Source organism: Brienomyrus brachyistius, chromosome 2, assembly GCF_023856365.1.
Source record: "Brienomyrus brachyistius isolate T26 chromosome 2, BBRACH_0.4, whole genome shotgun sequence".
In the NCBI taxonomy this organism is placed as follows: Eukaryota; Metazoa; Chordata; class Actinopteri; order Osteoglossiformes; family Mormyridae; genus Brienomyrus; species Brienomyrus brachyistius.
In genome coordinates, this window is record NC_064534.1 from 415,193 (window position 1) to 439,421 (window position 24,229).

A 24,229-nucleotide genomic window follows, 5' to 3' on the forward strand; every position below is an offset into this window, starting at 1 on the left:
TGCTATTTTTTTGTATCCTGTTACTAAATTAGTTGACTGCAACAAGTCAGCATGTTATGTGTCATTTTTGGTATATTGCTGCCCTCTGGTGTCGGCAATGATTAACGTATACTTTACATGTACATAGACGTATATTACCTAATTTAAATTTACCCCATAAAACTAAGTGCGGTGTGCGTATAATTAATTGATAATAACATGCAAGACCTTTACTACTTCGACAGAATGGGATTGATAGCTTAAGTTCGGTTGGCCTCTAATGTCTTGTAGTTACGCTAGGTGGGGTTCAGGGGCACTTCCTGCAGAAAGCGTGCGTCGGTTTCCCTGGCAACGGTTCCGTACCTGAGACGCTTGCGCAGTAGGAAGAGATACTTTTCTGAAAGAGCGGAGTAAATATCTACAAACAAGCTAATTGAATTTAATTAAACAAAAAAAAGGTCTTAACTGAATACCTGCATAAAACGTATTGCCAGTATCGTGTCTGGTTTATACCCTCTTTTCCCGGAGCCGGGTGGGTCTTTGGTACCGTATCCCACAATGCCCTGTTCCACTTAGCCTCGTATCTCTAGGAGACGCGAGAGCAGGCGCCACCTCGAGCTCCTCGGGTGGAGTGCGGCGTTCATACCGAGGCAATGGCTGGTTGTCAGTAGAGCATCCCGGCGACCTGAAGCACGGCCGAAGCCGAGGGCAGCTCTCCGCTGCCGCCCAGTAGTTGCCACCCGCGTTGACAGCGTCCAGGTAAGGCGCAGTAGGACCGTCTTATTGAGCCCGGCGTGCTGGGCGCATCTCCCCACCACCTTGAGGCGGCGGAGGACGACGCCGCCGCCTTTGGCTGTTTGTTTGTTTGTGTGGCACCTGCTTTTGCACGGCGCAGGGGGCTGCTTGGGGTGCTGACAGCTAAAGCGTTTCTCACATTTTTGGAATGTATCTTCTTAATATATTATTAATGTGCTGATTGTGTGAATAATGCGCTTCCCCACATTTAATATTAGATGATCGGTGTTCCCCGGCTTATGAATGGCCGGCGTTCGCCAGTTTTTTCGGTTTCAGATTATTGCTAATAATAATGACAATAATGATGATAATGACAATAATGATGATAATGACAATAATGATAATACCAATGACTATGACCATTTGGAAGGTGACTGAGTTTGGGTCGACAGGCTCGCCTTGAAAAAAATAGCCCACGGAGCCGACATTAGGCTGCCACGGAAACTGCGTAAACACACACCACGCTTAAAAAATACGCGTATACACATATGTGTCCTTCATTTGCATGTATCTTATAAATATTATTTATGCATTCGCTGTTTAACGATGTCCTAGGTTGTGGCATATATAACATAACGGCAGACTCCTCATTTCCGTTAGGTAACTGTGACGGATTATATCGTTATGCGTTGATTTTTTTTTTTTTGTATTTCCGGGTGTTTTATTATAGATCAGCTATCGCGCTAATAAATTTTATCCGGGTTGCTAACTCGTTAGCATCTAGCAGTAGCTGTGCTCAGATGTACACCGCAATTAGCTCTGGGCTGTGGCACAAACACCCGAGATTAGAGCCGAAAGTCGGGTTCCATTCGGGGAAAGCTGGGTTAGTTTTGGGAAAGTTCGGTTACGGTTCGGAAACGCGGGGCTTTAGTGGTCATGGTGGCTGGAGCGCAACTGGCACGCCCCGCTGCATCGCCCTGCTGCAAGTCCACGGTGCCGACCATGTATTGCAGGGCGTTTTGTAGCCCTAAAACGTAGTGCCTCCTACTTTTATGATACTAAATTATTTAGGCGCATTTGTCGGAACCGCTGTGTTGATTCCCGGTCCGCAATGCAGGTGCATCTATTGGTCCGGCGCCTGTGAACGGAGACGGCCAGTGTGTTCTGAAAATCAGTATGAATAAAACTATTTGACGCGCTAATCTACCCAGTAAATTTATTATGCTGTCATTAATGTAAAATGACCATCGGTTATTTATTTAATTTGTATAGATAATTCATTGCATACCTTCAGTATTGATATTTTATGGAGGAGCGTTTCTGATGTTAACGTTTTCAGTTTCTAGGAAAGGAAAGCGATTAGTTGACATTGTTGACGCACCATGGCACACACCAGCGAAATGTGTCCTCTGCATTTAGCCATCGTGACATAGCAGGGGGCAGCTAATTCAGCACCCCGGGCACAGTGCTTTGGGGCAGCACCTTGCTCAGGGTACCTCTGTGGTACTTTGCTGGTCAGGGATTTGAACCAGCAAGCTTTCGATTCCAAAATCTGGGTCCCTTATTTATGCTGGAGTTGTGGACCCTCACTCTGCACCACAGATGTCCTGCTCACAGTTGATATCAATATCAACTTGATATTGTACTTTCGGCAGGTTTTTTGAATATAGATAGATGGATAGATGCATGCATACATACATACATACATACATACTTTATTAATCCCGAAGGAAATTTATGGAATGGGACATTAATACAAGCTTAACGACCCTAGCCTTTGTTCACCTTAAAGTATGTAATTTTGTTGAGCTTTCCTTATAGCTCTATCATTAGCAGTCTGGTCTAACGGAGAACTGGGTACTTTGCTGCTGCACTTCATTGATTATTTATGGCTTCTATGTCAGGAAGTTCTGTCTCTAAGGAATGGTAGTGGCTAGTGGGGGAAGGGAAGACAGGGAGGGAACGTGCTAGACTGGATATCAAGCACCCATCACTGTGGCAACATCCAGGCTGTACAATTTCCAGAATACAAAGGCGCCTCCCTTTTCAAACCCTCTCATCATCACTCTGAGGTTTAGTCTGTTCTGCAAGTTCTGATTGCCCCATGTCAAAGCTCCCAAAATGCAAGGCTACCTGTTTCAGCCATGTTGAACGAAATGATGCCCATATCCATTTGGACTTCTCTAGTACCACCCTGACTTGAACTTAGAAACTGTCATTTGGAAATGGATGATTTGGGCATTTTGAAGAAAGAAATCTTGTGCTTAAACTGTGCACTGAAGGAAAATAAGTTAAAATTAGGGGTAGATTAGTTTGTTAGGTGGGAAGTAAATAGTCAGTGGTATATGTTAACATTAAGCTGTGATCTTAGTAGATTTCACCATGACTGGATGGGACTGGAAAGGATGGTGTGCCCTCCTCTGAAATGTTTCCTGTTAATTAGCCTTCTTCTGAATGAGCATCTTCTGAATGAGCACCCCCTGGGCAAGCTTTGGCCCAGCCATGGACATGGAGCCTGCTGCATTGTGACTGCAGTGGGCTGTTGGGTGTCATTTGATGGGGGTTGGTCAGTCTGGGATGTTCTATCATGCCTTCTCTATGATGGTGCTCTCGCTTACTGGCAGTGCTTTGTTCCTGTCCCACTCATTTCATAATGGTGGACTTTTTTTGTCCTGTGCTAGATGTCATTTACACTTTAAGATTATTGCCTTCCAGGGTCCAGCCTGAGTGCTCTATGTGTAGAGTTTGCATGTTGTCATTGTAGAATTCACCAGTTCCCCCCACAATCCAATAACATGCTAAGGTGAACTGGAGTGGGCAAAAAATTGTCTGTAAAAGGGAACGTGTGCGTGCACCTGCACATCGGCCTGCCCGCCCCGCGATGGGGTCGCGTGCATCGGCCTGCCCGCCCCGCGATGGGGTCGCACAGCTAGTACCCCTGCCTTGTGCCTGTAGCTTTCTGGATAGGCTCCAGACCCCCGTGACCCTGCATAGGCCAATAGCTTTTTAAAATGGATGGATGAGGCCAAATGTTGTTTCGACAAGGGCCAGGGGTTAACTATGGTAAGAGCGAGTGAATTTTTCACTGTTTCTCAGTGGAGTGGCCTCTGTTTTTCACAGGCTCATATAATGAGTTATGGGGAACAAAGGATATTTGATTAATGGATTTTGACTTCAAATAATACCCTTTAATGACTGTGAACATTAAACCCAGCCCTGGAGTGGGGTGGTTGCGGGACTAGAAGACATTAGCGCTGCTCAACCCACTTATTCCAAATTCCCGTATTCATGCTGACAGTGGCCTCATGGGAATGAAATAATGGCATCACTGAAAGGCTTACCTCAGTTGCCAGGCTGGTGAATTTCCATATTCTTGTGGCAATCGGTTTACATTTGCTGTATGTAACATGTCTGTTTACATTTTCAGTAACTACAGTAGACATTAGCGATTAAAATAATGTGCTAAGCCGTGTTGTGAAGATGGATGAACCTTCATTATCTTCAGAAGGGGTAGCCAAACTCTGTTAGAGGACAATAAGCAAGTGCAGGTAATCAGATAGGTTTACTTACATGCAAGAAACTAATGCATGCACTCTCCGCAGTCCTCCCTATATGTCCCCTTACTGAATAGTAATGTACTCATGACAATCTGACAAAATCTGAACAATACTGGCCATTATGCACTACCTGACTAAAGACATCGTGCCCATAAATAGTGTCCAAAAAAGGCATTTAATCAGGTGTGACCTCACACCCTGATGTGCTCTCGTGCTCCTCTCCATATCCGCACTGACACTGGTCACTGCTTGCCCTTTTACCTTACATTTTAGCTTTTTACACTAGTTTACGTAATTGGATTTTAACGTGCACAGTCTAGAAAGAGCAGTTCAGGATGCATTTCACTACGTGTCGTACTTTGTATGATTATGTATGTGACAATTAAAGAATCTTGAATATATAATATATACTGGGGGACAAACATCTCCAAAGCCACCCCAACCCCTCCATCCTCCATCCAGAATTAATGTTAACCATTAACCAAAGTCTAGTTAGACAAATGTTAGGATTAATTACAAATATGGTGTCATATTCCTACCATTTTAAATTATATTTTTATATTTCATTGTATCTGGTTGCAAAATTCTTTTTGTCCAAATTGGATATATTGCCATATGTACACCACAGTGTACATAGGCAGCAATTAGTGCAAAATAATGCTGAACGATCATTTGCATTTTTATCCTTCAGTGTAAGTCATTTGGGCGACAAGCATTGAGACAGCTGCAGTAAAAGTAATTAAGCAAGTCACTAAAAGTCAGAGCTGAGTCACTTTCACACTGCTGACACTCTGAAAACATGCACATACATCACGTCATATGCGTAAGGCGAGCAATAACAGCAGTGTCTCCTTGTTTATTAGCAGTGACATCATGGATATGCCTGAACCCATAAATGCTGGTGCGGAAGATTTGGTCCCCAAATAAGCCAGGACATTTCTCATGCGGTAGTAGTTCAGCTTTAAAGAAGAAGACCACTTACAGACTGGGGTATTTTGCTAATTATGTGGAGCAGAGGTGGCTTCTTTGAGAGAAAACACCGCAGACCTGTTTCACCTTTTGAGAAACAAGCATAAGGAGCAGCACAAAGACTGCTGATGGCAAAAATGTACAAGCAGCACAGTCAGACAGAAGGCAAAATCTGATCTCTAAAGCAGCAATCGATTGCCCAGAGTTTTGAATGTGTATTACCATGTGAGTCCAGATCCCAGCATCAAAAAGAAATACTGCAGGCCGTTATGACTAAAGACGTAGTTCCCATAGACAGTGCCCAAAAAGGTTACGTGTACCTAACAAACTTGATAAAAGACCAGATTTCACCATGTACACATTTCTTCCAAATCACCAGTAGGAGCAGTGCTGCTAACGGTTGCTGGAAGAACTGAAAGAAGTGGATTTTTCTGTGTGCACAACCAATCTGTGGTGAAACAGGACAATGGAGCAATATGTGAGATTGACGATTCATTTCATCAAGTGTTACTTCGAATTAAAGGCTTGGTGTTTACAGATGTCCTACTCCCCACAGACTCCCCAAAGGAGTGTTTTAGTGACAGACTGCACCATGCCATCGGTAAGTGATTTAACTAGCTAGTAACGGTGTAAACCATACACTACTTACATTTACAACACTGGGCAGACATTTTGGGGTGACTTGGTGAATGCTATGTAGTCACCTAGATGAATTGTACTGGCAAGCATAAACCAGAGTTGTAAACAAAATAGGTTGCTGAGCTAAGGCAGCACAAAGTCGGTAGTTAGACAAGTGTTTTTTCCCTTTTAATGCAAATCAAAGCTAGAGGGAGCCATTTTCTCTCTGTTTACCTTCACGTTCTCTTATTTATGATGACATTTTCCAACTTTGCAAGTCTTATGTGTTGTAGCTATAATATTTGTTTATATTTACATTACTGCTGGAAACAACAGAATTATTTGGTATTTTTTAGCACTGCTTTTTTCATTTAAAAAATCATAAAATTTTTTGCACAACTATTGAATGCAATTGGTATTTGTTAGCTTTGTTTATTAGAGCAATTTCTTTATCTATATTAACAGCATGTGCGATTGGGTGTTTCTTTACAATGAATTCGTTCTTGGCATACGCTGACGTTATCATTTCCAGCGGCATAAAGCACGGAGCAGTACTCTTATTCGCCCTTTTATCAGCTTCCCACTTATGATGACACTGTTCCATGAGACCATACTTCAGTTAGCACTGACATTGTCAGACTTGAATGAACTCAATCTACAAAGTTGTAATCAGCATTTACCCAATAATTATGTTTGCATTGTTTCACACTCTTTTTGGAATATGCCCAAGAACACAGGATGTAGTTCCTTATGTTATGATGCAGTCTTATTTTTGAATTTTGATTTGTATTACATTTTTATTTTTACAATGTGCCTATTAGCATCTTTTAGGTTTTGTTGTTCAGACACATTGAAAGACACTGTGTTCATGTTTTAGAGTTTTAATAAATGCTTTAAAATACTGTACAATTCTGTTTTCCCTGTAGTACCAAAATTGCCCTGAACTCAAAACTGGGTTGTACTGTTAAGAATTGATCCCTTTTTGTGCTTGCGTTTGTTTCTAGCCCTACCTATCATGCCAAAGAAAAAGCGCAGCAATATTTTTGTGAAGACTTAGCCTGTATCAGTGCATGTTCTTCTCACCTCTTAGCCTGTCCGGTAGGTGATGCTGTGTGCTACAGAGCCACCATGTCAATTATTCTCTCAGCATCTTTTTCATGACACTTGTTACTCCCCCCCCGAACTATGTACCGAACAACAACGGGGACACGACTTCCAGGCTTAGAACACTTGATCTAAAGCTGTGGTTCACAAACTTACTGTAGGTCCTAGCTACATGCCACCATTATAACCAGTGGTTGCATACACTGATACCTTTGCCTACCGTAAGAGTTAAATAGCAGTATTTTTTTTAAAAATTTTCTTAATTGCATCAGAAATCTAGGGTAGAAAACAAATTGAAAGCCTAATGATAAATCTGTCTAGCTGTGTGTGCGTAAGCCTATGTCCCCGACCAAAAACTATAATCGCTGGTTAGTTGGTGTCATATATCAACAACAGGTTACTTGTCTGATGTCATTGGTTACCAGTAATATTGTCATATCACCCAGCCCTGGTGCTCAGTAAGCTTGTATTCTGAGACTATTCTGTTTCTGTAGCAGTTTGTGTTCTGGGTGTGCCCCCTGCAGCACCTGGGAGGGACAGCAAGAAAGTTTTATTGTGGAAGTGGCTGCATGGAGAGCTTATAAAGGCCAACACTCCCATCCCTCTTTCAGCCGCAACTAAGTGTAAAGCCGCTACAATAGTAAGATACCTTTAACTGTACCCCTGTGTGTACCTTATCCTAGTATTTGGTGTTTCCTGGCCCTTACCTTGTTGATCTGCAATGTCAGGTCACATGTCATTATTGCCTTGGTTGTGTTTGTTGTAAACCGGTTCACAGCAGCAGAAGGGCCGTCAGCTGTTTAAGTGCTCTGTGCCAGCATGTACTTGAACTGCATTGTTCAGCAGGACCCGTACTGTAGAAACGGCTAGTGCCAAGCCCCTCCGCCCCCCCATTCAGACATGACCATTTCAGACTTTGTCCCTTGATGATTCCTAATACTCCTCTTATCAAAGGGTAGTTTGGAAATGTTATCTTAATCTCAATTCAAATTCAAAATAACTTTATTTGTCCCCAAGGAGCAATTAAAGGCACACAGGGTAGTTGAACAAGGACACAATGACGTCAATTTGTCATCTGTGGAATCCAGTTTCTTGTGACTTTCCTTCAGACATGTAAACTTCAATTTCTAGTGAGGTCAGCTACTTACTGTATTCTGTTACATTGCAGTTTTGTGTATTGATTGATTTTTTATTTTTTTTTATCTACTTTGTCCTAGATGTAAGCATAGTGTTAGGATGTTAGCGAATGTGTTTAACTGAAATTTCCAGGTTACTGCAGCTGGAAATGAATCTAGGCTTGTGTCCATTCAGAACTATTCTGTATGTTTGTTCCAAGCTGTGCTCGTTGTAGAGCCAAATGTGTGGAGCTGGACATACAGCCCACCCCAGCTCAGGTCCCGCTACAACTCTCTGGACCTTGTAAAGTGTCTCCCAGTTTCAGCCAATGAAATCGCACTCATGCAAATATCCCAAGAGCGATACCGAAACAAAGATGCCAAACTATACTATGTACACTACCGTGTTTGTCTATTAATAACTTGTTTGGCTTTTTCTTCCAATTAGGTTTTTAAAAAGTTGCTGAGAAATACACTACACAGTCTAACGTAGTTATTTCCAAAAGCATAGTAGCTAACTGCACATGCAACTTACATTCAGTTGAATCCAACTATGTATTTGTTTATTAATTGTACCGTGTCCATTCACCATCTGCCATAGAACATGGTGTATACACAAACATTCAAATATTAATTTAAATTTGCCCGTAAAGTAATCTCAAAAATCAACCGGTGTGCAAGAGTTGCTCAATGTTCTGCAGACGTTTATGAAGATGTCGTAGGTCATCTTGCAGCATGCAGCATTTACATCTGTAATCCAAAAACCCCGATTTGTATCTCAGCTTTCATTTGGCTAATCCTCAGTCAATAGAGAAAACCAAGTGATACCTCCTCTGCTGTTTGACTGCACAATATGGCTAATACTCCTCTGCTTGTCTGTCCTGTTGTCTTCTGCTTTTAGCCTACGGGGCTGGCCGGGATCCATTATGGCGTCTATCAGCTTGGAGAACGAGCTGCAGAGTGCCCAGAATAACCTGCTCTTCTTGCAGCAGGACCACGCCAACACTCTGAAAGGCCTGCACTCCGAGATACGCCGGCTGCAACAGCACTGCACTGGTTAGTGCCACATGCTTGCCCTCTGTGTCCTCTGGGCCTTACAGCTCGTAGGAATTGAGCTGCCCCCGTTAGCGCTTCATGTCATTTATGACTGCCTCCTGGGCCTTTCTGCCTCCTATCAATGGTGCTGCACTCAATAGTGCTCTGTGCTTCTCCCACTCCCCAATGAGCTTTGTAGATAACAGCAGTAGCACAGCACTTATTTGCATCATGTACTAGCCAGTGCTGCCTTCCGGATTTATACTTCCTGGATGTAATTGGGCTGGAAAGATTGGTATCAAGTCCCAGGATCCGTCATTGTGCCCATGAGGAATTCCCTCAATAGGAAATCCTCCAGTAGCCAGCCGTACATTCGGGTGAAGTACGCTTTCAACGTAGCTGGCATAGAAGTGCTACTAAGCATCTGAGCAATGATGACTTTAATTATATCACCCTGAAAAACCAGGACCTGGGGGTTGGGGGCGGGAGACATAACAAATAAAGCCCGGCTTGGGGGTTCCTACTCCTTCCAGTCAGTGACAAAGCAAGCCCTGCCCCTCCCCCGCTGTGGGCCTACTGCCCTCACACAGTAAGCCTTTGTTCTCCATTAGGAACTCGAAGGCAGGGCTCTGTCCATGCCACGCTCACTGTTCTGGGGTCCAGTTTCCTAAATTTGATTCTTATCTGTCACCCTTCTATCTTCCTCACAGACTTGACTTATGAGTTGATGGTGAAAAGCTCCGATCCAGCAGGTAAGATCTGTCCTTCCATCCAGGGGCACCAGGGGCATCCTAACCAAAACATGCCCACAGACTTCTGCTCAGAAGGCATATTTTTTTCTCATAAGAGCAGCCATTTTAAAATCTCAGCTCTTGCTGCACTTGAATACATATGCTCTTTAGTATGATATGAGCAAAATGACTGATGCCTCATGCAGGAAACTGTAGCTGAATTCCTTATCAGAAGACACATAAAGGCCTGTGTTAGCGTGAGCAACCACATGAATCCATCATCCTCATGGGCAACAGCCTGTGTTAGCATGAGCAACCGTGTAAATCCGTCATCCTCAAGGGCAACAGCCTATGTTGGCATGAGTGACCGCGTGAATCCATTAACCTCATGGGCAACGGCCTCTGTTAGCATGAGCAACCGCATGAATCCATTAACCTCATGGGCAACGGCCTGTGTTAGCGTGAGCAACCATGTGAATCCATGATCCTCAAGGGCAACGGCCTGTGTTAGCATGAGCAACCGCGTGAATCCGTCATCCTCATGGGCAATAGCCTATGTTAGCATGAGCAACCGTGTGAATCCATTGACCTCATGGGCAACGGCCTGTGTTAGCGTGAGCAACCATGTGAATCCATGATCCTCAAGGGCAACGGCCTGTGTTAACGTGAGCAACCGTGTGAATCCATCATCCTCATGGGCAACGGCCTGTGTTAGCGTGAGCAACCATGTGAATCCATGATCCTCAAGGGCAACGGCCTGTGTTAGCTTGAGCAACCGTTTGAATCCATCGTCCTCAAGGGCAACAGCCTATGTTAGCATGAGCAACCGCATGAATCCATGATCCTTAAGGGCAACGGCCTGTGTTAGCGTGAGCAACCGCATGAATCCATCATCCTCATGGGCAACTGCCTGTGTTAGCTTGAGCAGGCGTGTGAGTCTATCATGGATACTGGAGGAATTCCTGGGAAAAGTTTGCCAGACCGTTCAAGCTGAGAACTGAGAATCCTGATATAAATTATTGAGTTGGGGAAAAATAGAACTCAGGTTTCAGGTGAGGTAGATAAATACATGTGAATGAATGTTACATTTATATAGTGCTTTACAGAACCAATGTCGAGCCACTTTAACCGCAATCACTGTGTAGCCTCCACCTGGATGATGTGACACCAGCCATTCTGCACCAGTACACTCGCCACACAGTAACTAAGATGGTTATGGGGCAGGGGAGATTTCAACAATTAGATATAGGGGATGATTTAGAGGCCAGATCTGAAAAGGCCACGGTGGTCAGTTTTAGCGAGGACATCAGGGTACTACCCCTACTCTTTCAAAAGATGCCCAGCGATCTTTTGTGACCTCAGTGAGTCAGGACCTCGATTTTACATCTCATCTGAAGGACAGTATTGTTTTTACAGCACAGTGACCCCATCACTGCATTGGGATCCACAAAGACCACAGGATGGGCTAACATGTTGGCCACACCAGTAGTAAACCAGCTTTCCTAGTAGGTCTCCATCCAATTACTGGCCAGACCCAAACTTGCTTATCTTCAGATGGAGTACCTGTTCTGAACTGCAGGTGGTATGGCCACTAACATGGCTTCATGTTGCTTTAGGGCCAATTTATACTCGACGCTCACAATACGTATGCATACGCATCGTGGCCGCCACACATATAATGGGGTGGGAGAATGGTCACTTTTTATCATGGGACTATGTGTTTGTATGTGGTACAGTCACCATTAACACTAGAACTGCCATTTCCCAGGCCAATGAAAGTCAAACTCTCTTAACCGCCAAGCAAGACATGCTTCGGTGTGCAGCCCTTTTGTTTGTGGCGTTAGACTCACTGCTGTTATTAACACTAACACCCTCAGCCAAAAGTCCGTAATGCTCCTGATAGAGTGGCTGCTCTGTCCTGAGATCATAAAGCTAAAAACTAAAGTTTTTTTTAATAGTATGTATTATGTAAAATTGTGTTCGTCAGTTTTCTCTTTTTAACAACTGTATAAAGTAGTGTTATATTTTATACAAATAAACAGGTGAAACTATTTAAAAATGTACTTTTTCAGGGTTTAAGAACTGACACACATATAGCGTTACATTCACGCTTTCAGACTTGCTCTCATACAGCAAATCTATATAATTCCATTATAAACCTAAAATTAGCTACATAAAACGCATTGGGCTAGTTTGCCAACACTACAGACTATTTACAAGGTAAGAAAACTGTTACATGCATGTGAACGTGAGCAGACTCGAACTGAAAAATCTCACTCCAGCCAGCTGGCTGAAGTTGACAACCCCACGTTTTATTTCTAATGGAAAGTAAAATGCATTGTTTTCGGCTGAAGCAGCTTGTCATTCTGTTTGCTTTGTTGTTCAGATAGGACTGTCTTAATATTTCAGAAAGATCTACCTTAGTGTAATGGTGATTAAAGTGATCAGTTCTTTTGGTATTTATATTAAAACGAAACTTTTATTACTAATGTGGGATTATCAAAATGGTAAATGGACTGCATTTATATAGCACTTTTCTACTCCTATGAGTACTCAAAGCGCTTTTCATTTCATGACTCACATTCACCCATCCACACATTCATTCACACACTGGTGGCGGAGGCTGCCATGCAAGGTGCCAACCTGCTCAACGGGAGCAATTTGGGGTTCAGTGTCTTGCTCAAGGACACTTTGATGGGGTCAGGAGGAACCAGGGCTCGAACCTGCAACCCTCCAGTTGCCGAACGAGAGCACTACCTCCTGTGCCACCATCTTCCAAAACCAATACTTAAATTAATGAGCACTAAGATAAATGACATAACTACGACTGTATTATGGGGTTCGTGTCTTTATGGGGTGACAGTGAGCTGCTGCTGTGTGGATTACTGACTGTCCCATTGTTTCCTTGATGGGTGAGCAGTTTGCTGATGCGACGGCCCATTAACAAAAGCTAAAGGTACAGGTACAGACATGGACAAATTTTAAATAATAAACAAAAAGTTTACATAAAAAAAAAAAACATAAACAAAAGTTTAATGCCATCCCTTATTGTTTATTCTACATTTAAGACAAATCATACTTTGGTTTTGATTATTGATTCAGTTGAATATTTTATATAATAAAACAAATGAAAATGGCACGGACACAAAAAGATGGTCGCCTTAATTGAATATTTTCTGGCACCACCTTTTGCAGCAATCACTGCCAACAAGCGATCTCTGTACTTCACAGTGAGACGTCTGCATTTGCCAGCGGGTCAGTTATGCCCCCTCTTCCTGAGCAAACTGCTCAAACTGTCTCAGGTTTGAAGGGTGGCATCTCCATTTTTGAGTGCATTTAGCTGTATGTTTTGGGTCATTATCCTGTTGAAGGACCCATGCCCTGCGACTGAGGCTGAGCTTTCTCACACTGGGCAGTATGTTTTGCTCCAGGATGCCCTGATAGTCTGCACATATTCAAGGTTCCCCGTGTCAGATGCAGCAAAGTAGCCCCAAAGCAATCCCGAGCCCCCTCCATGTTTCACAGTAGGTATGGTGTTCTTTTATTTTAAAGCTTAATTTTTCATTTTCATTTTCCTTCTGTAAAGATAGAGCTGATGTGACTGGCCAAAAAGGTCCAGTTTTGTCTCATCAGTCCAAAGGACATTCTTCCAGAAACTTTGGGGCTTGTCAACATGCATTTTGGTGAATTCCACTCTGGCTTTTGTATGTTTTTCTGTCAGTAGTGGAGACCTCCTGGCTCCTCTTCCATGGAGCCCATTATTGTTCAGGATGCGATGGATGGTGTGATCAGACAGTGACGTACCTTGACCTTGGAGCTCAGCTTGAATGGTTTTGGATGGTTCTTTTCCTACCATCCTCACTATCCTTCTGATCAACCTGGGGTTGCATTTCGTCATGTGTCCACATCCTGGGAGGTTGGCTACAGTCCCATGAACCTTGTACTTAATAATAATATTGGTGACTGTGGCCACAGGAACATGAAGCTCCTTGGAGATGGTCTTATAGCCTTTACCTTTAACACTGTTATCTGTAATCTCCTTTCTGAGCTCCTCAGTCAGCTCTCTCCTCTGCTTTCTCTGGTCCATGTGCAGTGTGGTGACACAATGATACCAAGCAACACAGTAGCATTTTCTTTCCTTTTAAATAGGCTGAATGGCTGATGAAAAGCTTGACAACACCTGTGATACTAATTAATGTTGAACTATTAGTTTGAAACATGACTATCATGTAAGGATAAATAGTCTCTTTAGTGGTACCAGCAATTCTGTCCATACTATTTTAGCATATCTTTGTAAAATAAACAACAAATAATTTTTCACAGTTTTATTGGTTTGCTCTATCACATATTGAAGGCATGCAGGTGTTAGACAGTTGTTTTTTAAGTGAATCCCATTTCAGGCTGAATAGCATTGTTTCAATGAGCTGTACCAACACATTTGTCCACGTCTGTACGTCATTGCTGGCAGTTAAATGACACCCCGGTGGCTCTAGCATTAAAGTGGCATCTGATTTTTTAAAGAACAAGTGGCCAGAAGAAGTATATATTTTCAGAGGCAAGAGAGAATATATTCTGAGCACTATTGTGTTCCTCTGTGTACAGCGTCTTCAAAATGTAATGACAGTTAAAGGTTCTAAGAAAGCAGTGTCATGTGTACAAAGTACAATGAAATTCTAACTTGAAATTCTTGCTTGTCTACTTTTATAAGCAACGTTATTTTTCAATACGGTTCTGGTATTTATAAATCTTCATGATAAAAATTCGCTGAGAGAGCCACATTTACATTTTGCTATAAAATTTTATTGTTATAGGAAACAAAACTTAGCAAGCTGTGCAATTTTATTGACCGCTCCTTTTCAGGGATACCTAGCATATGTTTAACATTAGTTTAATGTTTACCGCCGCTACTTTTGCAACCGCTCCACATGCACTTGCGAAGCCAATCCTATTCATTTTCATCCTTGCTATATAAAACACTCATGAATAGATGTGTTTGTGAGAAATTGATTTATTTTAACCTTTTTTTATAAATACTGTATAATATACGAATAAATACTTTATGTATACCCTCGGGCGGTAGCGTGAAGGTGATCGCCTGGTGGCCATGCCCCTCCCCCCATGGGGCCTGAATGGGTGACCTGGGTTTGCCCTTTTGTGGACCCACCACCAGCAGAGGGAGCCATGGGGTCGGGTTCAGTGTAGATCAGGTGGCAGTCGAAGGCAGGGGCCTCGTTGGACTGATTGTCCACTACCAAGGCTGGCTGTCTGTACATGGAACCTAACCTCTCTGGTGAGAGCCTGGCCTGGTGCAGGCGGTACAGAGATACCGACTAGATATAGTCAGGCTCACTTCACCGCACGGCTCGGACTCTGGAACTAAGCTCCTGGTGAGGGAGTGGACTCTATTCCACTCTGGAGTTGCCCAAAGTGGAAAGATGCCAGGCAGGGCTGGGTCTGCTTAGAGTCCCCCCGTTTCTTGCCAGTGTGGACAAGAAGGATGCCGTCCTTCATCTTTGAGTCAGGGGACAGGCTCTGACTCTTGTCCGTTTGTCTGTGCCGAGCAGCAGTCCAGGGTACCCGCCCTTCTTGGAGAACTTGGAGGGGGTTGTGGAAGGAGCCCCTTCTGGGGACCCCATTGTCCTCTTGGGGGACTATAACACTCATGTTGGTAATGACAGTGAAACCCTGAAGGGTGTGATTGGGAGGAATGTCCTGCCCGATCAGAATCCGAGCGGTTATTGAACTTCTGTACTAAACGCGGTTTGTCCATAACGAACTCCATGTTTGAACATAAGGCTGTTAATAAGGACACTTGGCACCAGAGCACCCTAGTTATATGATCGATTTTTATAATTGCATCATCGGATCTACACCTGCATGTTTTGGACACTCGGGTGAAAAGAGGAGCTGAGTTGTCACCTGATCACCACCTAGCGCTGTATTTAATTGGGTAATGGTTGGTTGAGCTTCATTGAGAGACCCTTTGTGTGTAATTCGCCTAGACCCCAGGAACAGACCCAGGATGGGCGGCTTGCAGAAGCATTATTCACCACTTTTTAGTTTTTGTTCTCTCCCCTACTGTCTTTTTGTACTGGATGGCATCTTTTTTTGTTATTGTTCTTTGCCTGGATAGTCTGCTACAAAGGTGAAAGGCAAAGAGAAGCTTCTGCAGCTTTGGGGAAGGATCAGCAGCAGACTGGCACTTGGCTGTCACTGGCTGAGATTAGAGGTAACACACTTTGCTGCTGTCTCTTCTGGAAAATGGGTGTGTGTGACGTGTAGCTGTCCTTGTACACCATGACACCATTAAGATGCTGTTTTTCTCAGTACACATGTATTTTCAGTTTTTTTCTACTTATTGGGCGACAGGGCTCAGGCCCACAGACCTATAAATGAGGCTTTCTGCCATCTGTAGGCTGTTGTCCCAATTGTTGGCCCACTGCTGTTGCCTGGCAACTATGTCCCACCATGAATGATGAACTATTTCCCACAGTTCTGGAGAGTTAGCCAGTGGCACACAGCCCGCCACTTACATGAGGACACATTGCTTAAAAACGTGTGGTCGCTGTTCTGCAGAAGGTCCCAGCAGCTTGGGGTGGATCTGCTCCCCGCAATATGGCTGCTAGCTGGGTGCTGGCTGCTTTAACGGTGCTTTATAACTGAAGTATCCCCACTATCCTTGCTGATGGAGGCTTGCATTGTTGGGGGATATGGGTTCCTGGGGCTTATGAGATTTATGGCTGTTAGTTGACCAGTTGATTTGCAGTATAATGGATATCGGAGAGGCAGAATGGAGTTTGACACCCAATCTCTTTGAAAGGTAATGATATGGATATGATTCATCATTTTCTTGATGCTGTAATGTGTGGATTATCTTAACAAAACCTAATGTTTCGGTGTACAGTAAACGAGTTGGCCTTGCATGGTGGCAGAACTTTCTAGAGGTAATAAAGGCACACTCGCAAAAACATCACTAAACATTTGTTTCAAGAATTTGCAGTCCTCATGTTTCAGCAAACTTTCAATTTTGCCCTTTAATGAAAGTCTGGCTCACAGAATGTGTGTGACGTAAACCTAGTTCAATATCTGATGGATGCTTTCTGTTATATTCCTGGTCATGTGGCCCTGATATTAGGGATAGTATCTAGTTGGCTTGAGGGGGGCAGCACAGGAAATTGCATCACAGGCTCTTATTGTAAATGTGCAGTATGGATCAATCTGATGTGGGTGGGCTGTACAGAGTCCTTGTTTCTAAAATCAATGAAGAGAATTCTGTGTGTGCATCAGTCTGCTGTTTCTGCAGGCTGTGAGTTGTTAAAGTATAGCTTATGGGCTTTAGCTCAGAACCCCAATGGGGTGTTTTTTTGCTATATAAGACTATGCCTTAAAGTACAGATATTCTGACAGAGATAATGTGGGATTTGGGTTGTTCAGGTGAGACCCCCTAACTGGTATGGATGTCACCTGGTGTATTGAGTGATGTTTATTGGTCCAATCTGAGGGCAGTATTTAAAGTACAAAGGCTAGAATCCGTTTGAAGGTCATGGAAATTTACGGGTGAAGCTTTTCACCCACAAGATCGATCACACCTGAAATGTGAGCTGTCCTGGCTCTCCTCCACTACAATTCCTGCAGCCCTCCCTCCTCACAGACGGCTGACACATGGCCTGAGTTTTATGGAGGGTGGGGGCATGAGGGGAGGCGCTCTCCTAGTTTGCACTGGAGAAGAATATCCATGAAGAGGCATTATCCTGAAATGCTCATGTTGTATATGTCTGGTGTAGGCCAGGGCAGTGTTTTAAAAAAATATGTGGGGGGGGGATATACGTGAATCAACATAAAAACATGAAAAATTTACAAACTAGAGGAGGCCATTCAGCCCATCAAGCTTGTTTGGGGAGAATCCACCAAATGCTTGGTGTCAAAACTTGCCAACTGTGTGACAGTATTTGTAGTGCTGATAGTTTTCTACAGAAACTTAAAAAACCATCGATCAGGGGGCTGGGTAACTTTATCATTTAAATAAACTGCCACAGGCAGTCAAAAACAGTCTATGTCTGATGGTCATCAACTTTTTACACCGTATACCACTTCAGACAATGTTATGCAGGGTGGTGATGATAAAAGTTGTTGCCTGGCGAGCAGAATGGTGACTATAAGCCCATACCGTCATTATGATGTTAACACTGATATCGTCACGTCCTACTATAGGTGTCCCCAAATACAGTCTGTCCTGCTGCAATGCGTAATATTGAACCACAAAACTATTTTAACGCAATTGACCTATTGGTATCTAAGTCCAATAAAATGCATAATCACATTTTGTATGTGCATGATTTTCAGTCAGAGAGGAAAGCATCATGCGAAGCACAACGTGATATGCCCTTGACGAGAAACACTACCTGCTGTCCAAGTAAACGATATTGATGTCCGATTAGTAAATGAATCGTTCTTTTGAACCAAGTCTTTTCAGTGAATCGGTCAAACAAGTTTTCAAATCTAAAAGAATCTTTTTGTACATCCATTCAATGCACAACTCAAAGTCTTGGATTTTAAAATCTAAAAATGTTTCACAAATTATCGTTTGAAAGTTAGGTATTCACGGGGATAAATAAATCGTAAGGCATAGTGCATGGATTTCGCCATCCTCTCAATGTCCGTTTGTGATTGGATAAACTGGATAAATGGGTACATCCAAATAAGGAAGTTTCTAAAGAAATTCATTGTCTCTTCTTTTTTTTATTAGGACAACTGAGAAAATAGGAGATAATTGAGGACCATTTCGCCAATGTCTCTCTTCATTTGTAACCTTATGGTTAAATTTTCCATGTAATAAACCACCTTAACCTTCCCCTTCCATTGCTTTACAGTGGGTGTCTGTGGCCTCAGCCAGGAGATGTGTGATCATCATCTTAAAAATTACAAGGACTCATAGTGCAGTCGTGGCCAAACAAGTATTGGTTTTCACAAAGTTAGCTGCTTCAGTGTTTGTATATCTTTTTGACAGATGTTTCTGTGGTATACTGAAGTATAATCACAAGCATTTCATTAGTATCAAAGTCATTTATTGACAATTACATTAAGTTTATGCAAAGAGTCCATATTTGCAGTGTTGTCCTGTCTTTTTCAAGACCTCTACAATTCGCCCTGGCTGCTGTCATTCAACTTCTGGGCCAAACCCTCCAATGCTCGAAGTTGGTCAGAATTTGTGGGTTTTTGTTTGTCCATCTGCCTCTTGAAGATTGACTACAAGTTCTCAATGGGATTAAAGTCTGAGGAGTTTCCTGGCCATGGACCCAAAATGTCAATGTTTTGTTCCCGGAGCCACTTAATTATTACTTTTGCCATATGACACAATGCTCCGTCATGCTGGGAAAGGGATCGTTCATCACCAAACTGTTCTTAGATGGTTGGGAGGATGTTTTGGTACCATTCTTCATTCATGGCTGTGTTCTTAGGCAAAATTGTGAGTGAGCCCCTCCTTTGGCTGAGAAGCATCTTGACACAGGACTGAGGGTAGAGTTCACCTTTTTTTCTCCAGACAATCTTTTTTTACGGATCCCCCAAACAATCAGAAAGGGGATTCATCAAGGAAAATGACTTTACCCCAGTGCTCAGAAGTCCAGTCCCTGTATATTTTGCAGATTATCTGTCTGTCCCTGATGTTTTTCTTGGAGAGAAGTAGCTTGTTTGCTGCCCTTCTTGACACCGGACCATCCTACAAAAGTCTTTGCCTCACTGTCCATGCAGATGCACTCACACCTGCCTGCTGCCATTCCCCAGCAAGCTCTGCACTGGTGGTGCCCCGATCCTGCAGCTGAATCAGCTTTAGGAGATGGTCCTGGCGCCTGCTGGGCCTTCTTCACAACTATTGAACTTCTCTCCTTGAAGTTCTTGATGATCCGATAAATTGTTGATTTAGGTGCAATCTTACTTGCAGCAGTATCATTGCCTGTGAAGCCCTTTCTGTGCAAAGCAATGATGATTATTGCACGTGTTTCCTTGCAGGTAGCCATGGTTAACAAAGGAAGAACAATGATTTCAAGCACCATCCTGCTTTTAAAGAATCCAATCTGCTATTCTAACTCAATCAGCATGACAGAGTGAACGGTCACCTGTGATAACGAGAGAATCACTGAAATGATGTCAGCAGGTCCTTTTGTGGTAGGACTGAAATGCAGTGGAAATGGGTTTTTTGGGATTAAGTTCATTTCCATGGCAAAGAGGGACTTTGCAATTAATTGCAATTCATCTGATCACTCTTCATAACATTCTGAAGTGTATGCAAATTGGCATCATAAAACTGAGGCAGTAGACTTTGTGAAAACCAATACTTGTGTCAATCTCCAAACTTTTGGCCACGACTGTAGGAATACTTAAACACTGTCTTGTACATCTTTTGGCAATATTCCTAATAAGAAGTAAGATGGTTCTAATGTTTTATTTTAGACAGTCCCAAAATGTGTGTGTGTGTGTGTGTGTGTGTGTGTGTGTGTGGCCTCCTACAAGGCCACAGCCTTTCCAGCCATGATCCAGCATTGATCTGATTATCCTAAAAAAGTATAATCTTCATTTGCATTCAAATTCCTTTGAAATGGGGCTATTTCTTATTTTATTCCTCCTCTGCATGACACTTCCCAGTCCTTATCTGAAATTATGGTGTCCATCTCCAACTCCCATTTCCCATTGTCCCATTTGGACAATCACTCTGTTTCATCCTGACCCCACATAGTATCGTTATGCTGAAATATCCATACAACCATTGATCTAAGCTGAGCTGCCACAGAAAACCTTTTTAATTCACTAACATTTGTTTTTTATAGACTGTCTGTAGCCCTGTTGCCTTCAGGGCCCCTTCACATATCCCAGCCCATTGTATTTGTGCTGTGTGTATGGTGGCTGCGGGTCACTACTCCTGACTCTCAGCAATCAACAAGTTAATGAGTTTGAAACGCTTGGATGCTGTCACTAGGCAATTCTTATGAGACCCATAGGGGATGTTTATTATATAATTTAATATATTATCATTTCCTATTTTTAAATGCTTATAATTATATTATTGAAAGTGATTGTCATTGTTGACATACCACAGCACACAACAATGAAATGCATCCTCTGCATTTAGCCCGTATGTGACTTTGTGACATAGCAGGGGGCAGCTAATTGAGCACCCAGGGAGCAGTGCTTGGGGGAGGTACCTTGTTCAGGGTACCTCAATGGTACTTTGCTGGTTGGGGAATCAAACCAGCAATGTTTCGATTACAAGTGCGCTTCCCGAACCAATAAGCCACCACGCCCCCATAGGTATCAGTGTTTTTCTTATTTAATTCATTTTAAAATTCTCTAGTTGCCAAGTTTTGGAGTTGCATTTCCTTAACCATGTTTTTCCCATTGGATATGTATATTTTAGTATAAGAGTTTTGTGAATGTGAGGTTTTTCAGGAACACATTAGTCGCGTTGTAGCTATCTGCTTCTTAGGTCAGGTAGTTTTGAAGGTAAACTAAACAGCCCTTTTTCATGAGTTTTTTTAATGATTAAAATTAGGGGTGGAACGATCCGCAAATTTCACGGTTTCTTATCAACCACGGTTGTAAGTAGGTTTATGGTTCAGTGCAGTTGCGGTACAGCCTTGAAAACAGAATTTGTTCTGGGATTATTGATTAAAACCACAAACACAATTAGGAAAAGTTGTAAACCAAAGGCAATGCATACATTGACATGTCTGAAAAACAAGATTTTAAAAATATAAACTTCATAAGAATCATTATGAAGTAAATCCCAGTCACTTATCTGTAACTGAATTTGCTTTTGCTATACCTTGGAGAGGCTGTTTGCGCCTTGGTCCGGTCTTTCACACACTCGGATCATGTCTCAAAGAAGTTAACATGTTTGATGTATTTTCAGCAACATATTTGAGTTTGGTATAATAGAATTAACAGGTTTTATTAGCTTAATAGTGCATTACTGAAGAAGGACATTATTCATCATAATGTTACTGGTTCCACCATTGTGGTTGCCCTGGAAACAGCGTTACGTCATGCGTCATGTGAGACTTAACAAAGGGATAGTTTGAGAACCACTGTGACCCTGGATGGGATGAGCGGGAAGGTAATGAATGAATGGTCTACAGTAAATAAGTAAATGTAACATACTTAGAAGATTCTGTTGGGTCTACGAGGAGTTAAAAAGTAATGGCCATGTGGTGTTTTTGTAAAGAAACGTAAAGTAGAAGGCTGAACTGAAAGCAACATCATAAATCTGATGTCTTGCTTTGTGTGTAACCTGAGCCTGCTTCCCGAACAAAGGTGGAAGTCAGCAATCAGTCACTGTCTGATATCAACAACAGGGTTACTTGTCAGATATCATCAATCACCAATAATGTCATCACATCACGCAAGCCTAGTAGGGAGTGTGTATTCGTGCAGTTTTTTTTTTTTATTTTGTTTTAACCAGTGAGAACCCAAACTGCTAATTCTTATCTACTGTTTTTATGTTCGGCTGATTTATTGAATTCCATACAAATATTGTCCTTGTCCTTGCACCAACAAAGGATCTCTAGAAATTAATCTGTGCACACTGAAGCATGCATAAATAAAACCTGTGACTGTTAAGATGAAATCACTTCTGTGTGCTGGGATATTGCTCTTCCAAAGCAGGTTGGTGGCCTTTCATGCTGTTGGCAGCTGTTCTCCACCTTACAGGCTCTTTCTCTACAGGGAATCCCACTTGGAGGAATTTGGGATTGACTAATAGTTAAAGCCCCTTACCTATCTGGTCACCTTCCTTGCTCTGTCATTCTGCTACAAGCGCTATAAGTTCTCTACAGCCTGTCATTGGTGTGGTGGGCACTGATCCTAACTGTGTGTGTGTGTGTGTGTGTGTGTGTGTGTGTGTGTGTGTGTGTGTGTGTGTGTGTGTGTGTGTGTGTGTGTGTGTGTGTGTGTGTGTGTGTGTGTGTGTGTGTGCGCGTGTGTGTGCATGTAGACGGTGGCGAGGCACGCTGTGCCGAGCTGCGCAGGAGGTGCGAGGAGTTGGAGGTGCAGCTAAAGGCCAAAGAGGAGGAAAACACAGAGCTGATGCGTGAGCTGGAGCAGAAGACCGCCATGATCTCCGTGCTGGAGAACACCATCAAGGAGCGGGAGAAGAAGTACCTGGAGGAGCTGAAGTTGAAGAGCCACCGGCTGGCCGTGCTGTCGGGTGAGCTGGAGCAGCGGGCGGGCACCATCGCCTACCTCACTGCACAGCTGCACGCTACCAAGAAACGACTGCTGTCTGGTGGCTCCTCCGAGGGCAGCCCTGGGGGCAGCCCTGCCGCGTCTTATAAGCCGGCCCCGCCCCCCCCTCGGGAGCAGCAGCCAGACACACCACGCCGGCGCATGCGCAAAAGCCTGTCGCAGCCACTGCATGCAGACTATGCTGAGCTGTGCCGGGCGGGGGCGGACGGCCGACGGCTGGCACTGCGGGATGCACTGGATGCCATGCCCGACCCAACGCCGTTCCTGCAGGCGCGTGAGTTGGCTGCAGAGGCCCCCCTGCCACGTGAGCGCCCTGCTGTCATCCCACCCATCTCCCGTGAACGCTCCCCAGCTCCTTCCGACCCTGCTAGTCCACGACACGGCCTCTCCCAGCAGCCTCGGGCCCATGTGGGTGTGGCCCACCGCATACATCGATCGGCCCCGCCCACAGCTGTACAGCCCGAGCTCCAGACACTGGCCGTAGATCAGGTCAATGATGGCAAGGTAACGAGGAAGGAATCGGGCACAGACAGAACAGTATGAGAGCCCATCTTGCCTGCCCCCCGCCATGCTGCAGCCGATGCAAAAACAAAAACGGCGGCACAAAGATGGCGCCGTGTCCTTGGTCCTCCACGCATGCCAAAATGATGTCCCCTCATCTTTTTAGCGCATTGTCTCGCATCACCTGTGCATCCCAACAGACATGTTAGAGGCAAACAAAATCCACATAGCTGACTATGAGGCGCATCTCTGCCGCCCCCCTTCTGCAGTTACAGTACATGATACACAGTGCACTCAGCTTACACCCTGCCAGAATTATTAACCCAGTGCACTGTCAGCAAGCTTCATCTAGTGACCTGCAGCGAAGTGCTACCAATGTGTGTTTTCTAATTAAACGACTTGCTGAATCCTTTTCCTTTTTGCACTGTCTGCCTGTGCCCTGGATTTGTGCACCACAAGTACTAAAAACTTGTAACAGAGCAGAGAGGACAGCATGGTTTCATGCTGCATCCCTGTTTGGCACCTGGGACCCAGTCATTGCGCGGGAAAGAATCAAAGAACCAACGTGAAGCATGTTCAATCACCACTTATTCTCACCCAAGATTCTTATAATCATCATCATATGAGGAGATGGATTCCAAAGGGGATA

At 43.6% G+C, this 24,229-nt stretch overlaps 1 protein-coding gene across 4 annotated transcripts; it reads left to right on the plus strand.

The window, feature by feature from the left end:
- Positions 1-260: 260 nt before the first annotated feature.
- ccdc92 (coiled-coil domain containing 92) lies at positions 261-23,987 on the plus strand. Of its 4 annotated transcripts, XM_049002580.1 has the most exons (7): positions 261-738; positions 5,797-5,841; positions 6,863-6,956; positions 7,487-7,602; positions 8,979-9,133; positions 9,823-9,864; positions 22,829-23,987. In XM_049002580.1, exons 5-7 carry the CDS (start codon positions 9,004-9,006, stop codon positions 23,620-23,622), a joined length of 966 nt encoding a protein of 321 aa, XP_048858537.1. In that variant the 5' UTR covers positions 261-738; positions 5,797-5,841; positions 6,863-6,956; positions 7,487-7,602; positions 8,979-9,003; the 3' UTR covers positions 23,623-23,987. The 4 variants fall into 4 exon arrangements, with proteins under 4 accessions (XP_048858537.1, XP_048858538.1, XP_048858539.1 ...); XM_049002581.1 differs by lacking the exons at positions 6,863-6,956; positions 7,487-7,602; XM_049002582.1 differs by lacking the exons at positions 5,797-5,841; positions 6,863-6,956.
- Positions 23,988-24,229: the final 242 nt, after the last annotated feature.